General features: G+C 37.6%; 1 protein-coding gene across 2 annotated transcripts; it reads right to left on the bottom strand.

Moving 5' to 3' along the window:
- Positions 1–468: 468 nt before the first annotated feature.
- On the bottom strand, positions 469–11,941 carry SNAP23 (synaptosome associated protein 23). Of its 2 annotated transcripts, XM_009478541.2 has the most exons (7): positions 11,843–11,941; positions 11,230–11,271; positions 9,378–9,426; positions 8,734–8,851; positions 5,640–5,792; positions 4,948–5,092; positions 469–2,403 (listed from the first exon to the last, which is right to left on the bottom strand). In XM_009478541.2, exons 1-7 carry the CDS (start codon positions 11,897–11,899, stop codon positions 2,338–2,340), a joined length of 630 nt encoding a protein of 209 aa, XP_009476816.1. In that variant the 5' UTR covers positions 11,900–11,941; the 3' UTR covers positions 469–2,337. The 2 variants fall into 2 exon arrangements, with proteins under 2 accessions (XP_009476816.1, XP_009476817.1); XM_009478542.2 differs by lacking the exon at positions 5,640–5,792.
- Between the last annotated feature and the right edge of the window lie 6,544 nt (positions 11,942–18,485).

The following is an 18,485-nucleotide window of genomic DNA, read 5'->3' as shown; positions in this document are numbered from 1 at the left end:
AATGTCCAGATGATACAGAGCAGGTTTGCACTGTTGTAAGCAGTATAAGGTAACCACTTTAGTCTTCTGTTTCAGGAGACAATCATAATTAAATAATGTATGCTTTGCTTTCACAACCAGCAGCAAATATTCCTTCAGTTAACCTGAAGTTTGTGAGAAGGAAAAAAAAAGCAAGCATACAAATCCCCTATGCCTTCCCATAGGAGAAGTGGTGGTTAGAAACTTACTATGCAATGTTCTTAAAAGTACTTTGCTACTTGTGTTTTTAAGCACATAATTTTCATTACTAATAGGGTAGATAATGGGCTTTTAAAATTCATTAGCTTTCCAACAATTGCTGGAAGCCAGACAGAAGCCAACACACACTACTAAAGTATCCAGTCCCCTAAAAATGACTACCTTATTCACATAAGACAGTCTACCACTGGCCTATTTATTACATGTAGCAGCTCCATCCTTTGGTCAGGGTTTTTGTTTGTTTGTTGTTTTTTGGTTTGGTTGGGGGGGGGGGGGGGTGGGGAGTAGGGGTTGTTATGGTTTTGGGGTTTTTTTTGGTTTGTTGTTGTGTTGTTGGGTTTTCTTCCCCCCTCTTCTTTAAATATCAAGTTGTCCTGGGGGGTGAACTGAGAATATACTAGTAATACTGATTGTATTTCTACTGAAAATAAAACACTTAACACTGTCTTACATTTCAGCAGATTAGTGTCATCTTTCTAGCCCTGGGATTTATTATTATTTATTATTAATGGCTACAGGATACTTGTGGACTGTCCTTCCAAAAACCCCATAATGCTTTAATGTTTTAATTATTCCTCCAACTAATTTGGTTTGAAGATTTTTTGCCATCCAACATTGAGTATCACACATTAGTCCAAAACATTATTTACACCTTTAAAACAGGCATAATATATTGCTGGGTTGGAGTTAGAATTATATAGGTCACTTGCAATTTACTTGCCAAAAAAACACCCTCAAGAAAATCCTGGGAATGAATCCAATTATATTACAGTAAAACCAAAACGTTTTTCCTCTTCATAGGAAGAGAGCTTCACCTCACCTTGTCAGAAACTCCCCTATTCTGCAACAGAACAGGAACATTTTAGTTGCAAGCAACTTGGACATGTAGTATTTCCAATTGCCAGGCCCAAAGTCTGCAATAATAAACGAGTCAAGAATCTATTTAGAACTAGTTTATTTAGAGCTAGCATACAGTTCTTAAATAGGTACTGCTTCCTACAGACTTGTGACAAAGAAGTTTCGTAATAAACTTCTCTGTTTTCAGTACGTTTAAGAAGCTCCCCCAAAGTCACTGCTGAGAACAAACTCTGCACCAGATCTCAGTCATTATTCTGCACTGGAAAAAAGGCATAAACTGAACTCCAGTGAAGACTGGCCAAAATAGAATCTGATATGGGATACAAGAAAGCTGCATGCTTTTCTACTCAGTGTCTTCCAGTTAAGATACATCATTCAAACCCTTAAAAGTTAACTTTTAGATGAAGGGCATAAAATTTTCCATCAAATAAATACTTTAGGGATAGTTTTATTTTCTTCTACTCACATGTGCATGGAGTTTAGATCAGGTATATATACACACATACAACAAATATTACCAGAACAACACAGCATAATTTCCTAGTCATGGCCTCCAAACCAATATCACTTTACAGTAAAGAAATGGAAACCTGTATACCCTTCCAGTTACCTTTACATTAAAGTTCGTGCGTTTAGGAAGTGTTTTAAAGCCCTCAACCCACAAGTAGTAAGTAGTGGGCCCCTTCAATTCTGTAATCCACAAACTCAACCCCAAACCAATCATGTGTTTTGGATTGTAAAACTATGGTTAGCCTGCTAGAGATACAAGTCAGACAATATTCATCAAGTCCCTATTTTAGTGAAGACACTCAACTTATGAGGTATTTTAAACAGTGCAAAGTGCCCTCTCCAACTTTCCGCAACTGTGAATTCAGGTTACCCTGCCTGTTCAACTTCAATAAAGGACCATATTTTGTGTGCAGGGACACACACACAAAAAAGTCTGGGAGGGGGAATAAAACATGCACGAAGATTCTCAAAGCCATAACACTTTTAGCCCTGAGCAGTTTAAAGAAAGTGAAGGCAGATGAGTAGGAGGAAGTTACGTTGGCTGCTTTCTTGGAGTCAAGGCCACATTTACATGAAGCAATAAAAAAATAAAAGAAAATTAATCCTTATAGAAAGGGTACTGCTTCATTTTTCCCAGCCCATCTTATTTCAGAATACAAGAAGTTTCACAGATCCATGAATACGGTGGCTTGCAGCTGGAGAGACAGTGTCATTGAACAATGACAGCAGGCTTTAATTGTTAATTAGTTTCTTGGCTCTGATATTGGCTTGCTCAATGCGTTCCCTGTTCGTATCAGCCTGAAAGAGACAAGTTCATAGGTCATTTGCAAACTTCACACAAAACAATAGAAAAATTCAAACTGACATGAACTTCTGAATTGCAGGGTATTATCATTGTGGTCAACAGAAGGGGAGCAACTTCTATAAGTTTGGGTTTTTTTAGCCAGCATAGGCTGTCAATTTTGGCAGGAACAGAATGAGAAGAAATAGTTTAGTCTTTAGCTGACCCTCAAAACATACAGCAGCTTGCTTCAGCAGGTCAGGAAGAATAGTAACAGAACAAGGGGATAAAAATTCCCTCTCCAAGTGTTTAGACATCTAAAGGACCTTTACAGAGCAACATTGTTGCTATGGAGTAATAATCAAAACTGGAAGTGACCTATAGGCATAAAGTCAGAATTATTTTGCTTTGTGCAAATCCCTGGTTTTCATCCACACACCCTCCAGCGTCCTAGTGTCATAACAGTATGGTATCTGTAAGAAAAGCACTTTATTTTATAATTGTTTTACTATCATACAGCATCAAAAATCAGCTACAGCATCTAGGCTGAACAAGTGTCAAAATACAGTTTTACTGAAAGGTATGATAAGGAGCTTTGAAATAATTCCGTGATTATCCATCCTGTAGTGGGGAATGAGCAGGAGGGGTAATAAGCACAAAACTAGCCTCTGCCCTCACCTCCACCAGGAGTGGAACTCCTGAGCAGCTTTATGTGTGCCAAGTATTAGCCATGTCACACCTTCATACTGCAATGGGCTGGGAGGAAGACATTGCCAGTTCAAGCCTTTCCCTCCTGTTCTTTCCTTCCTGCCCTTTGGGTCAAGGGTTGGGAAGGGGTAGGAATCTACTACAGAAAAGCAACACTTATTTAAAACACATGGATCTAGTTACCAGATCCTCTTCTAAGAAAAAGCCAGTAACATAAGCCTTTATTAGGCATTTATTCAGACTAGGAGTCCTGCATAACACTGCAAGCTACTAAAGTGACCCAGTCAAGCCTATATATTTCCCAGATTAGTTGGTTTTTTTGGGGGGATTTTATTTAAAAAAAAAAAACAACCAACCAAAAAAAAAGCATCAACTCTATTCTGAAGTTAAGCTAATACTGCTCTTTGTTTCTTTATATGGTACTGTCCTTTGGAGATTTACCCTCAACATACTGGTTTCCACACTGTTCACTAGATTTAACAACAGTTATCAGCAGGAAAGGATCAGTTTAAATATCCTCAGACAGGCTGCCAGTCTCAAAGCCATGGATTGCACTTTCATTTTTTATTGCTGTTTTGTGAAGCAATTCTAACTTGTTTACATCATATTTCAATAGTTAGTAAGACTTGATCAGCAAGGTTTATTCAGACCACTAAAATGAAAGAGCATTAGGCCAAAAAAGGTGCTTGAAACTACCAGAAACAGTACTGCTAAAAACAGCAATGCCCACTTGCAGTTAATTTGACCAGGCAATTTTCAGTCCACTTTATAAGCTGTAAGGATTTCACACCTCATTTTAAACTATGATTAACTTTTCTAGTGTTCTTTAAAATGTTTGAGTTCTTTTATTTGATAATCACCTCAGATCTGCAGTTTCAGGGAACAGTGAAAGACACCTAAGGCATCCTCCATAAGATCATGCTGACATAGGTACAACCAGCATTTATGTCAGACTAGCTCTATATATTGGAGAAAATTCTGTTCCTCTTGCTTTTAACCCTACTGGGCATTTCAGAGATATCTTTAACTTCCCATTTTGTCTTAATTTTGTATTTTTACAGCAACTGGTGTCTACTTCCACTTTAAGTCTTTAATAGACACTATTCATTAAAGCTTCATTTCCCTTTTTAACCAGGATGCTTGTAAAACAACTTCTATTCATTTTAGAATATGGGGATTTCTAAAATATGACTAACTTCCTCATAAGTAGCCCTCTGAAAAACACACCCCAAACATGCTTGTATGTAATTAATCTGTCTGGGGAACTTAATCTTTAAAGCACTAAAATTAAAATAAAGAAAAAGATGCTACTGGCTATGACTTACTTCATGTGAAGATGAGGGTAGACCATGTCCCCGTGCACCTACAAAACCTGCTATTCCAAAGTCTCTCCAGCCCCAATATTAACCTGTCCATGAGAATTAGGGCAATGAATTGCCTGTGTTTTATGTTCAACGATTCTATTGAGTTTTTAGGAATTCCAGAAGAATCTTGCTATTGTTAAAAATACCTACTCCCTACCACATACAAGATTCCCTGCAAGCAACAGTCCCCCAGTTTCATTTCCAGTAAACGTTTGCCCTTTTGATCCAATTAAGTTTAGTTGTTTTCAGGGTAAGCAGTGACCTGTGCTATATTTTTAGGTTTCCTGACACTCTGAAGCATTTGAATTTTCAGCTACATACCCAAACACCAAGATGTATCTCTTGTTCAAATCACTGCAACCTAGAGGATGGTATAATCTTAATGCATATTTACTGCAAATACAGGTAGACAGGACAGTGAGCCTACTCCTTATTAACTTCTCAGTAACAGCCTCTAAGCTGAAGGCAGAGAACACCTTTGACGCCTACCTTTACATTTATCCGGTCTATTTGTTTATTCTGGGCATCAATCTCATTGCCCATCTCCAAAGCCATGTTTTTCAAATTCCCAAGAATGTTTCCCACTTGAGCAAGATTTTCATCCATTTCATCTTCTCTGGCATCATTTGTTATCCTGTTCAAATAATTAAGACAATGTTTCCAAGAATCAAGAACTTGTTCTTCCCTACCCTAAATTAACTGTGCAACAATCAATTTCTATTAAAGTAATCCGACAGGCAATGTATTCAAGCCAAGGTATGTTTTTCCTTTTTAAAACCCCATGTATTCCAAGCAAGCAGCCCACCAGAAAAGGGTGCTATGCTAGCCACTATTACAAAAAAAGCCTTAGAACTTAAAACAGCTACCAGAGGAAGTTTAAGACATGAGTTTGTCTCAAATATGATATTTTTAAGTCCCCTCAATAACTGAGCACTAAGCTCTATAGTCCTCACATCTAGAAACAGGCTGATAATACCACCACTATGAAAGAAAATAAAGTATAAAATGAGCACTACAATACAGAAAGTGTAGGTGTCTGCCAACTCCTCTCCAAGCAGTAACAATTCCTCCAAACAGTAGTAAGAAAAACTTACTATCTAGCAACTTCACCTAAAATGCATCTGAAAAGCTGGCAACTTAGGATTTCTGCATCTGAGATTGAGAAATATGAAGCAGCAAACCTTGTAATATATCCGCCACTTGGTCCTCCAGAAGTCTGAGGCTGCTGCTGATTTATGCTTCTTGGCTGCATGGATATCACATGATCTGCTGAGTTCTCCATTCCATCTCCCCAGGTTGCTCTGTATGCCTTGCTAGCTTCAAAGTTCTTAGTCCTACTCCATAAAAAATAAGAAATCTGAACTGCTACATCAGAAATATGGCTTCCTGACTGGAGTTCTGTATTAATCTAGGATTTTTAGAAACATTTGTCTTGTGCCTGAAAGATTAGATTTTGTATAGACAAAGCCTTGTCTATACAATAAAATTTCTTATATTGGGATAGTACAAACATAGCTGAGTTCCTACAGGGACAGTGATCAATTTGGTCTTAAGCTTTAATACAAGCATGGTAATTTCCTTAAAGTAATATATTTTACCAGAAGAGAGGAAGCTTGTAACAGTAACAGGAAAGCTTACACTGTTACAAGATAAAGTTGCATTTACAACAGGAGTTACTCTAGAATCCAGATAATTTGGACTCCACTGCCATTCTTCTGCTTCTTTAAAAGCCTGTGACGGGAAATCTGTAGCCTCTTTCAGTACATCTAACTTTACAGTTAGAGGGAATCAATTTCTATATCTATAGTGCCTTTCAGTAGCCCAGATGTTTTACATTTTAAGAGGTGTGAAATTAGCTGTAATGAAGAAATATTCTTCTCATTATTCTGGCATTTATGTAATTGAAACTGTATTTCATAGGTCAGATCCTATGAAAACTAATCTACTATGAATACATCAAGGGGAAGAAATGGAATAATTTCTCTGTTCATAATGGAACTGTTGCACCCAGCAGAACCCTAAAGAAACCTAAGCTAGTCAATTCTAGCTCCTTGTGCATACGTAGGCTTAAAGATCTTTTTAGGTTTACTGCAACTAGATTGAGCATTATATTTTAATCTCATTCATACTAAGGCTGCAACAGCAGGAGAGCTTTGTATACTTGGCTTCTGGATTAGCAAAGTCTTAGGTGCCAGAGGTAACTGAGGAATTTATTGAACAAAAACAAGTGACCTGAAAACTACTTGCACATCTGAAGTAGACAGAAACAGAATTGTTGCTCAAACTAAGCACAGTTAAGAACAAAGCCATTTTGTTTTTGTTTTTTTTTTTTTTTAAGAGCTGTTTTTCAAATTAGTATACATTAACTTTTCTCATGTTTCATTTCTGTAAGACTATGGCAATTTATACAGCCTGTCAAACCAGCAAGGGCTCAAGCAGTTGTTCAACATTTCCACAGCTAATACACTCTATAGTAATTGACATTTTCTATTCACATCGGTATTACAACAGTCACAAGGAAACCTGCATGCAGACGTCATGCACATGCAAACACAAATCCAATAGAAGTATCATTTCAGACAATCGGTTAAATGTACATCTGCACTAGTAAGACTGACCTTGTCCTAAAATCCGCTTTCACCAGTTAAGTGAATACAGCTTCTTATCCTAATCTTCATTTTTAGAAAGCAAGCGTCAGTGTTAGGAGAGAACGGAGAAGAAAGAATAGTAAAGACCAGCAAACAGGTAAATTGTTATTAGTACATAGATTCTATTAGAGTACTGCTGTTATTTCGTGTTTTCACAAAGCTCTTATAAATAATCTAAGCCTAGGAGAAATGAGAAAAGCAATACTTAATTCAACAAGTGTTCTGATTTAGCTTATGCTTTATGAAAAAAATGAAAAGCTTTGGAGATAACTAGTTGACAAATAACTCTGACACCAACAACAAAATTGATGTACCAGTAGATACATGAGAGGCATTCACAGCTGCTTCTTCATTGCCCTCTAGTTATCTAGTAAATTTTTCTGCACATTACTGCCCATTTTGGTACACAACTCATTATTTCTTTTATTGTTACCTGTGTATTTGGAGTGTCACAAGAGTTCATAAATTCTGAGCTTGCTCAGTGCCAGTAAGCTGCTTAGCTACAGTGAAGTAAGGCTGTCTACTACAGAAAACAAAGACTAAGTGTGCCAAAATGATCAAAGTCCATCAGCTTGATAAAACTAATATAAAGCAGTAAGCACACCCATCCAGAAGTCAGCACAGAACCATCCGCCTTTTCAAGGTACTAAGCTCTAAGACTTTCAGCTTTAGAAGCCACATTCGTACCCATCCTAAGTGATCCTCAAAGTAGCAGACTCAGCTACTCCAAGGAATTTACCTATATTTCTGCTACCTCTCAGTTGAATGATAAGGTTTTTTTGCTCATGCTGAAGAGCTAAAAATGAACACACATGCTATTCACTTCAGTGGTTGCACTCTTAAAATAACTTATTTTTCCTTCACTTGGAAGAACTAGGATCACATCTAATTTGCAGAAATCAATTTGATACTTTGCTGCTTAAAGCTAGCACACCTCCAAAAAAATATTATTTTCCTTAAAATACTGATTTCTGATCATTGTTTAGAAGCACAAATCAAGTGCCATACAAAAGATTAGATCACTCTTAACTGACTTGGATATGGTAGCCATAACACTGATGTTATAAAGGTAGTGTGAAGCAGGTCTGCAAGAATTTATGTAGTCACTAGTAAAAGATTAAAACTTTAACACCGACATCTGTTCTCCTACCTTCTTCCTCCCTAAAGCATGAACATTTTTTAAATACCTAGGAAAACAATATTACTTTCCCTCTGCAAACCAGAAGTTTCCTTGCTTTTAAGTTAGTACAGAAGTACTTTTGCAAAAAAATGATTTTTGGAATCAAGTTTCTAACAGACAGGCACTTATATACAGCTATTTGCAGTCCAATTTGGTCTCATCTGTATGGACTTTGATAGTGTTCTACTAAATACAAGCGTTAAAGAGATTGGGGCACAATTGTGCATGATGTTATACAGTGCAAGGGGCACAATACATGGTTAGATGCAAGTAAGCTTTAACTACTCTCACACAATTTTAAAATGGTGCACCTCTACAAACCAAAACAGTCGACTTTCCTAGAGATTCAGCATTTTCTAACTAGCTCTTTTAATAGAGACCATTGCCCAGTACAGTAGCTATTGGGAATATTCTAGAACTTCAGACCCAAATACCAATTTAACTGACCTGTTACAGGGACAGACACAGAGCCCACAACATTTGTTGAGCTCTGTCAGTGTCTTCTCAGCTTCCCTCATATCCTTATTTATCTGATCCATGCCTTCTTCTATGCGATGTAGTTGTTCTAAAAGAGAAACAAGTAACCTGAATAAACAAAGATTAGGGGGAAAGTGGGGGTGGGATATTAACACTTCGTTCAAGCAGGAACTTAAAAGTTTCAGTTCTAGCTTTATATCAAGACTAATGCCTTTTTTTCTTTCCTGCCTTCTGGGATTTTTTTTTATTTATTTTTTAAGATAGATATTAAGTGATAAGTTCTATTTACTACATTAAAAATATTTTCCCTATCCTTCGAGCAGCACTTCTGTTGCTGCTTTTCAAATAAGTGCAGACAGTTACATTCATGCTGTGGTGGAAAGGAACAGTTTCTGTAGCAGAGGCTGTATTACAGTGTAACTAACATTGTCTCTCAACTACTTTAAAACCTCTTTTAAATATTACAAACACATGGGAATAATAAATTAGCAAATCTCATTTTCACGTAAGTAGTCTTTAATAAGCCTTAGTTTCAGCAACAACTCTTGAATGATAATCCTTTTCGTTAGTTGTAAAATTGATTTTTTTTTGGTGTTAGAGAAGGAAGAACTTACCACCCTGTTCATCCAGCATGGCAATAGTTTTGATGCCAACATCCTGGGACTGCAGGAATAAATTTAATTGCAGATATAAAAACAGATGTCAATACAGCAGTGCAAAATCAGGTCTCTAGTCAGTTTGATAAGCCAACCAAGTTCATAATAAAACACTAGGCTAGGAGTAACTTCTGTAGTAAAGCTATGCTAAGTTTCAAGTTAGATCCCATGTTAGGCTGATAATCTCACCTGTTACACTATCTCAGTTAGTGGGGGGTTTTGTGAGGTTGTTTTTTTTTTTTTACATTACAACAAGATAAAATTTATTGTAATACTCAGATTGAACTATGACAATGTCAGGCTAAAAGAAAAAAGTAAACCTAGCTGTGCCTTATTTTGAAAAGTGGCATCTAGTTCATTCTTTAATCCCTACACTCTTCAATAGGGCTGACAAGGCCTTTAGTCCTGGAAGCCAGAACAAAAGAAAGCAAAACAAAGCCTGCAAAAACATTCTCAAGAATTCAGCAGAAGAGATCAGGCAGAGAATAGCTCATTACTAGTTTCAGAACCAAGCAAAAGAAACCATCAGTGAGGAATATACCACAGTACAGCTCTTTGCTGGCTCGAAGTCTTAAATCCAGCATGCAAGTTGCACCCATGCTTTACTGCAACCTGGCAGCATAGAACTGTCTATAGTAGGAGTTATTTTAGCTTCTATGAAGCACCAAACTATGATACCAAGAGAAATTATGTTGGCTCATTACATGTTCTTAGCATTTGTGTTTGGAGGTATTCATTAGGCTATGCTGATTCAAATGCCTCGATGGTAACAGTAGCATCTTTAGCAGCCTGCTACCGCCTGGACAGCAAGTACAGGCTCTAAAGCAGTAGTGACCAAACACTTTAGGGTCCTTATTAATTGGATTATTTTTTAGTGTTCTCACACTGACTATAAATTGTCTCAAGTCTTCAGCACTAAAAGCCTGGGCATTAGCTTTGTAAGACATTACTGCTTAGTCTCTAGATTCCCATTTGTCTATGGCATATCCAAGTACTAGCAAAATTGTCTTGCTGAACCAGTTAAGATTTGTTAATCTAAGAGCTGACTATCAGCCACCTTATCTTACTCCCTACCAACAGGATGCTCTAGATTTTTTTTGAAATTACAGTATCAAAAGTAAACTTTCAGAATTTTTTTTTTACAATGGGGCATGCAAGCCATAACAGTGTAGAGGAACAGATTCCTCATATAATGTCACCTAGATAAACCCAAAATACAGATTTATTTGTTTCAAGTCATGTACAATGGTGTTAAGAGTTTCATCATCATACTTAACCATCTTGACAGTTAAAACTTATGAACAGACTGTAAGAAGGTGTACATAGAACAACTTCTGTTTAGAACCAGAAGCAGCCCTACCCTCTACTACCCCACCCAACTGAGCCCTACCCTCCTCCTCAAAGTAAGACATTTTCACATTGTTCACAGGCAAAGTGAGATAAAAGACAAATGGAAGATGTTATGAGAGGCAAGTGATGCAGCAGCCAAAGCTATAACTGACCATCACAGAAGACTCTTCATAACTGATCTACAGCATTTGGAGATCAGGCCATTTTGCTTAAGAGGAAAACAGGTAAAAAGGATATTGATACTTCTGTGATCTGACTTTACATAATGTGAAAAACATTAGGTTTAAGTCATTACAACTCTACTACTGAATTAAAGCAGCAACTTTAATAATGAAGTGTGTGTCTCAAAGGAAGTTTGAGAAAAACACAAGAGTGATTAAGATCACTGTGTGACGGTTAACATGCTGCTGCTTATACTTAAATTAATAAATCCCCAGGGAACTCAAAAGCTTTTCCTTACCTCAACGGCCAAGCCAAGAATCCTCCTTGTGCTTTCCAAAGACTAGAAAGAGAATTTTAAAATGAGTGCGTTAACAGTATATGTCAGTGTCTGAAAGTCTTCTTTACCAGTTCATTGCAGTAAGACAACTAGTGTACAAAGGTTCATTAGCCTGCCTCTATGCAATGCACACTACACCACAGTCATAGTGGCATCATACTAGAGGTTTTTTTCATTAGCTAGTAAGCCCTTGGTTTTTAGTACTTGCTAGTACTTTGCTTATCCCACTGGAGAGTCATTATAAAAAAATATTCAAATGAATTTTAGTTAAATAAAAGTCATGAAGTATCAACGTGATTAAGAATAGTGTAGGTACCCAGCCTGCATTGTTTCAGTAACAAGGACTAGGTGATCAGTACTCAGTCAAGTAGGTGGTTTTACAATTCAGAAGTTTAATTCTTTCTTACTTTTAGGAGTAGGTCTTTGCCCCAGTATTTACCAAGTAAAGCGAGAGTTTGAAACATTCAGCTATGCCCTTGCAGAATCACTACCCTAGACTGTCTTTATTTTTAAAAAATATTGTCATCTTGGCAGGTAAGTACTGTAATCCCAGATGGCTTCCTATAATATTTACCTCATCAGTGACCTGGTTGGCCCTCAGCTGAATTTCTTCAGGCGATAGTTCAGCCATGATGTGGAACTATTACTTGCAACTAATCACGTTAAAAGAGAATCTTCCCCCTGTAATGAGAGATACCAGTTAAGCATCAGAATTATACTTCTATCCATATTTTGAGCAGAAACTAGAAGGCAGTTCAAAGAATGAAAGACTACACACTTCATTCTGCTTAGTACAACACCTGGTCAGGACTAGAAGGCACTGAAAGAATTATTCAGCTGATACAACTGAGGAGCCAAGAGAAATGCAGGAACAATCAGTATGTGAAATAGTGTCCTTTCCAAGACTTGGCTTCCTAAACATTTTTTTAAAGTTATATCTATTGTTAGTTTAAGGTAAAAATCAGAAAATGAGGTCTTAAATTAAAAGCTTCTCCATGTTGGAAAAACATATGGGTTTACCCAGTAACCCAGAAAGAAATTCGTTAAGGCATTTAAGTTACTAGCATAAGCTTTAAGTGTTCTTCCCCTTCTCTTTGAGGGATTTCAACAGACAGTCAGAAGAAGGGGAAACATTTTCACAGACCAAATACCACCTAAAATGATTCCAGTAACACTCTAGAAATAGTTGTTCCTATGGTATGGTGAATCCCTCAAATGCAAAAGGATCTGGAAAAGCTTTAAATGGTACATCTGCAACTCTAGCAAAGATTTTCAAATCCACCTTTCTCATAATAAAGATAGGATCAAGATTTTCATAACTGAAGTACCAACACACCACAATTTAACTTTTGCTATAAACAGGAGATGTATTTGTGCCTGAAGAGACAAAAGGAAAAAGCAAGCCCATCAGTAAGTGTATTCTTATCAGAGCCAGGTTTTTCAGAGCTAAGAATCTGCATTTTTGTTGAAGAAATGGTAATAAAGCCGGCACTCCTCGCAATTGGAAAAAAGAGCTCCCAGGCCATACAAGAATTTAATGAGATAGCACATAAGCTGAACAATAAGAGGATGCATTAAATGCATTTTCCCCTTAACTTTAGGTTAATCCTTGCCCTTTCACATGAGTAGCTTCCAATTAAGTTCATGTTATCCATTGAGATAACTCTAAACATCCTGCTTGACCAACAGAACTATGTTCCATTTTTCCCTACAAGATCAATATTTTAGAAGACATAACATTAATAACTGCTCCTACAAAGGCAAATTCATGCACATTCACCCAGCTGTTAGCTAGAGAATGGATGCTGTTCACAGCTCTTTATGAAGTGTGTATACCTCCGAGGGTGAATTGAAATCAAGACACCTAATCCCTTACAGCTGAAGTACCTCAGGATTTCAAGAATACTTTAGCAGATCTGGTCTTCAGCACCTAACATACCTCCACAGCCTAAGACTATGGCTTTAGGAGGTTCTTTAAGTAGCTGTCATCACAAGTTAGTTTTTTGCCATAATTTTTAAAAAAAAAAAAAACAGACAGACATTCTCACACAAGGCCTCTAATAGCTGAGTTTGCAGTAGTCCAATTTGACTATATCATCACTGACTTATGTTTTCATTCACAGGCTTAAGCTCCTTTCATGAGGTTTATTTAGGGCAGCTCAATCCCAGCTTTGAATTTGGGAATGCCCTTTAAGCTGGTTTGCACAGCTAAGGACCAGTAAAGCAGGGTCAGGGAAGAAAGGACCTGTTTTCACTGAATTAGATTAAGCACAGGAAAATGACAGCAAGATGGTTCTTTGGGTGAAGATCTCACATTTACTTAATATTCAGAAACAGGATGAAATTTCAATTATACAGTTGTACTGAACAAGCAATATCTGGATTACTGTAATTGCTGGAGGCTTGGCCAGCCTTTCCCTACTTTGGGTGTCACACAGTCAGGTACTTCTGCAGCTTGCAGTCATAAACCACATCTCATCTTTGGCAGCAAAAGGGATATCATATCCCCCACCCTGTGAATACAACAGCTTCCTGAGAATCCCATTGTAACTGCAGAACAGGGCCGGAAATGAAGCTGTATTCCCAGAGTGACCTGGAGATTTCTTTTTTCAGCAGCCCTGGTGTCCTGCTTCCCTTTGCAGCTGTGGGCTCATGCTACCCAGGAGTTCACATTCCAGCATAAGCACAACTCCTGGCCATATGATGGACCCCTAGCTCAGAAGCTGTACTTGAGTTACCCAAGAGCCATACTGCAGCCAACACTACACAATACAATAAGAGTTTATTTGCTTTTGAGGCAAGAGCATGACAATACTCTTCTCAAACATGCATAAAAAGAATTTGTTTATAAAATAAGCCTTTAATGGGTAATAAGACTCTTATCTTTGAAGATATTTTGCAAATACATTATACTACTACCTTCATGTCAAGAAAGCACCCAAAAATCTGAAGAAAGAGTATATACTTTATCAGGCCAGATACCAAGTTTTGTGTTTTATTCAATACTGCCAGAATGTTGTCCTGTGCTACTAGAACCACAAGTTCATGGAGCAGCCACTAAAAAACAAACCAGCAGTGAGACTGAAAAAGGAGAAGGAAGGAGACAACAATCAGTACTTTCAACTCCCAAGCTAGTAATTCTTGGTGGTACAGTTTGAAAGGTAACATATTACTGGAAGTTGACAGTCATGAACTAACTTCAGGACTGAAGCTCACGCACATTATACTAAATTCACCCTGGCCAAAACCAGGACACTGCATATTAATAAAGTCCTATGAAAGATAATGCCATGTTGAAATCTGATAGCAATTACATGAAGAGACATGGCAATTACATGAAGAGCTAATTCATGTGCTATTAGCTATCAGACTATTCGCCCCCAACTTTGTCCTATTTATGTTAGCTCCTAAGGAGCTATCAATCCATTATTTGACACAAATAAGTTAGTAGTAACACACTAAACCACAAAGTGTCTAAAGACAAAGGCTTGAAAACACAAACACTTGCCACTGAATGTGCCAGTTCTAACAGCTAACAGACAAGCTTTGCATTCCCCTAGCTTGCTCAGAGCTTCCTGAACAACTCCCGCCAGACAGCAAGTTCTATGGAAACCCACAGCATTCCTCCTGCTTTCCCCCCAAATCAATGGTATTTGGTCTTGACACTGTTTATGAATTGACCTAACACTGAAGAAATCCAGTTGCAAGATATGAAGAAAAAACCCTTCTACATGGTAGACACCCATAATACAGAGCAAAATAGTTACTTCCAGGATTCCTCAAAGCTGAGGCATGCACATGCTTATCTTCTGATGCTCATATTTGGACATCTGTAGTATTTTGCCTCTTGTGAGATGAAAACATAATCTAAAGCAATAGTTCATATGCTCAATTTACAATTGCTAGGATAACTGACCTGTGCAGAAGGAAGCCAAATAAAACCACTCAGAATGCTTGGTTAAGAGACAAACTTTCTGACAGTCTTTTATCATGGATGATCAGGTACAGCTGCTTGCTGGTCTTTTCTGATCATTTCTGGAGATCTTATGTCACTGAAAACATGTGACAGAAGCTTTCTTACTCTAGCCTTCCCAGCAAGCTCACCCACCTTCACTTTTCAGCCATTGCCATTAGAGCTATGTGAAACAAGATAGCATTTCCTTCTTAAGACAGGGTTAAGAAAGCATGTTCTTTGAATTAATTTGATTATAATGTCTGTTTAAAGCTGAATACCCAAAAGTGATGCATTAAACTCCAAAAAGCCATAGTTTTATTCCTGTTAATTTGTACAACCAAGTTGGCCAGCATTGCTTTTGTAAGCACACACACAACCTGCACAGCAGGTCTGCAGAGGAAGTTTGTGCCATGAGGTGGAATAGAAAGAGACATTCCCTAAGCAGTAACAAAGACGGTTCACCATGCAGCAGGTTATAACATCCAAAAAAGCACACAGGAGTAACTGAAGAAACCAAACATTTCCAAAAAAGCCTATATCCAAAGATGGAGACACACTTCATAGCTGCATGTCCAATTGGAATAGCTGGAACATAGCAGGTGCCTTTATTGCAAGATATCTCTAAATAAGAAGTTAAAACAACAAAGATGAGGCCATTTGTATTGAAATAATAGCTCAGCTCTTCCAACAGAACACAGTACACATACATAAAGAAAGCATACTCATTCTCCCATCCTTCTGCCTAGGAATAATAAGAGCTGGATACCTCAATGGGTGCTTTAAGTTAATGATTTTATATCCAAGACATTAAGATTCCTCAATAAAGACAAAATACTCAGAGAGAAAATACTTGATATGGCTAAAGTATTCCTGGCATGTATTTTTATTATAATGTAAGATTTGCTAAGGCAAGCATTTATTTTAGTATCAATGCTCAATGCCTGTTTTCTTTGCTTTCCCTCTCCTACCACTTAAGGAAACTTAGAAGACTACAACACATTCATCATCTTAACTATCACTGTCTTTTATAAAAAGGAAGATTCATCAACAACAAGAACAGCAAGGAAATAAATATAGGGCCTGCAAATCATAAGATTCTGTCTTTTATTTATTATTATTATTTATTATGTTTTATTTTGGAGATTGTGGGAGCAGAAGCAGTTCTTTGAAATTCCAATTCTGACCACAAGCTTTAGATAAGATGTTATGTCTTCACAAGACTACTCATATTGTGCTAAGCCATCCTGTAAGCTAGACAGATTAGACTGAAGTTACTTCTATCCCTTGGAGAAGAGGAACAATGAGGTAAGGGAAATAAATTTATGTCTGCACAGACTTTCCCCCCCTACTTACTATACATTTAGTCATGGCTCCAAAAACCCTGAAAAACCTTCAACTCACTCTCCTACGTGAAGTTGTTAGGTTGGAGAAGGCTGAGGAAAAGACACAGCAAATGCTATTTTACAGAACTATTTAAAACTTCAAGGTATTTCCTGCAAAAGAAGGGACATGACAGGCACTTTTGGGCTGATTTTAGCATGGTGCCAGACCCACTGAAACCATCATTGGCTTAGAGAGATCTTTATTTGGTTAATCAACACACCTATATAGCAGCTGAAGCATTTTAGTAATTTCTTTGTCTAACTTGAAAAAAATGGAAGGTGACACAGATTGATGTGAGCTGTGGCTATGTGTATATTAGCAGCAGGGTGATCCTGTGAGAGTACAGCACAAATTTTAATTTGGGGAGATTGCTGCTCACACTACCACATTTCAGGTGGATCAGTCACAAGTATTTAATGAGAGTTCTGCCCCAACCTCAACTACTGAATTGAGAACTAGCACTTGCCAAGCCATAACTTTCATAAGACTGAGAGCAATAAGAGCAAATTCAGTGTTAGCAACACCCACAGTGACCTACTGTCTACACGTGTAAGTCTCCAAGTTTAAACTATCTGCTTGTGATCAGAAAGCTAAGACAGTATCATTTTATCCAACAGCAGCTCTCTGTCTAGGATTTCCTGATAATAGGCACATTAAAAATTACAGGGAAAAAAGAAAGCATTTGAACTGGCAGAGCCTCAAGATCAAAGTACCATTTTTTGCAGCCAGCAGCAACATAATCACCTTTGCTACCCGTCTTCCCAGAGCACACAGTAAAAATTTAACATGAAATCTTTTTGTTATCTCTGTCATTGGTCTAAGATACTCCTCTGCACCACTACAATTTCTTTTTACAAGTGTTTTCTTTTTCATTCAGAATTACTTGTAAACTGGATGCCAGCTATTTATGCCAACACTCAATTTCCAGTGTAAACAAGTTTCAAAAGCCATTACAACAGTGGGGTTGCATAGTCTTTTCAAGGGTTTTTCAATTCCAATAATCTTCTGAGGCTTACAAGACACTTCCAAGGTAATGAAAGCTATAGTAGGCAATTTACATGCTGTTTGAATATGCTTTTCTTCAAGCACTGGCTGAGAAGCAATTCTAAGGCTTATTAGCTCTAGAAAAAAAAAAGAAATTTATTTCCTCATTTTACAACAGTCATGGCATATTCAGGCTGTGCTATCCAAAGTACTCAAAACCCATAGGAGAATTTTTTGTCTGACCGATCTTTGTGAATTTAAACCAACTGCAGGGCACCACAAGGCCTAATACAGTGCTTGCTCAACTGCAATTACACAGTCCATATCTGGAAAGGACCATGGGCAAGAAGAGGCTATCAAAAGTGACAAGTTTTCTTAAACCAGACAGGCCTACTTGCACCGGACCAATAAATGACTCTGATTGCTTGCACTTTCACAAACCCACCTTGAATGACCGTAAGATTTTTGTCCTCCATCTCTGGCTGACATGCAGCAGTTTTGTGGGTCTAACAGACTGAATGCCTTTCAGAAATTTGTCATACATCCATCACATTTGCTAAATAATGTAAATTAATTCCTTACCATCTGGGGGTCCTCATTTCGGACGTAGCCCCTTCTCCATCAAGTTATTCTTCTAATCAATATCACAAACATTTCTTCCTCCTTCACTGATAACTCTACACTAGAAATTAGGCACATACATTTCCTTTTTTTCCTGTTGAAGATATTTTGGTAACATCAGTAACACACAGCAGGCTGTGCCTTGGTGCCTGGTTCCATAAATGGAGAATAAGAAAGAGGTCCACAATTTTCTTGTGAGTCAAAAGTAAAGTGAGAGAAGAAGAAACCAGCATAATACTTTTGGCCATGGAAAAGAATAGCTGTGAGAACTGAA

Source organism: Pelecanus crispus, chromosome 6, assembly GCF_030463565.1.
Source record: "Pelecanus crispus isolate bPelCri1 chromosome 6, bPelCri1.pri, whole genome shotgun sequence".
In the NCBI taxonomy this organism is placed as follows: Eukaryota; Metazoa; Chordata; class Aves; order Pelecaniformes; family Pelecanidae; genus Pelecanus; species Pelecanus crispus.
Note: the sequence above shows the minus strand (reverse complement) of the source record. Positions and strands in the feature narration are given on the sequence as shown.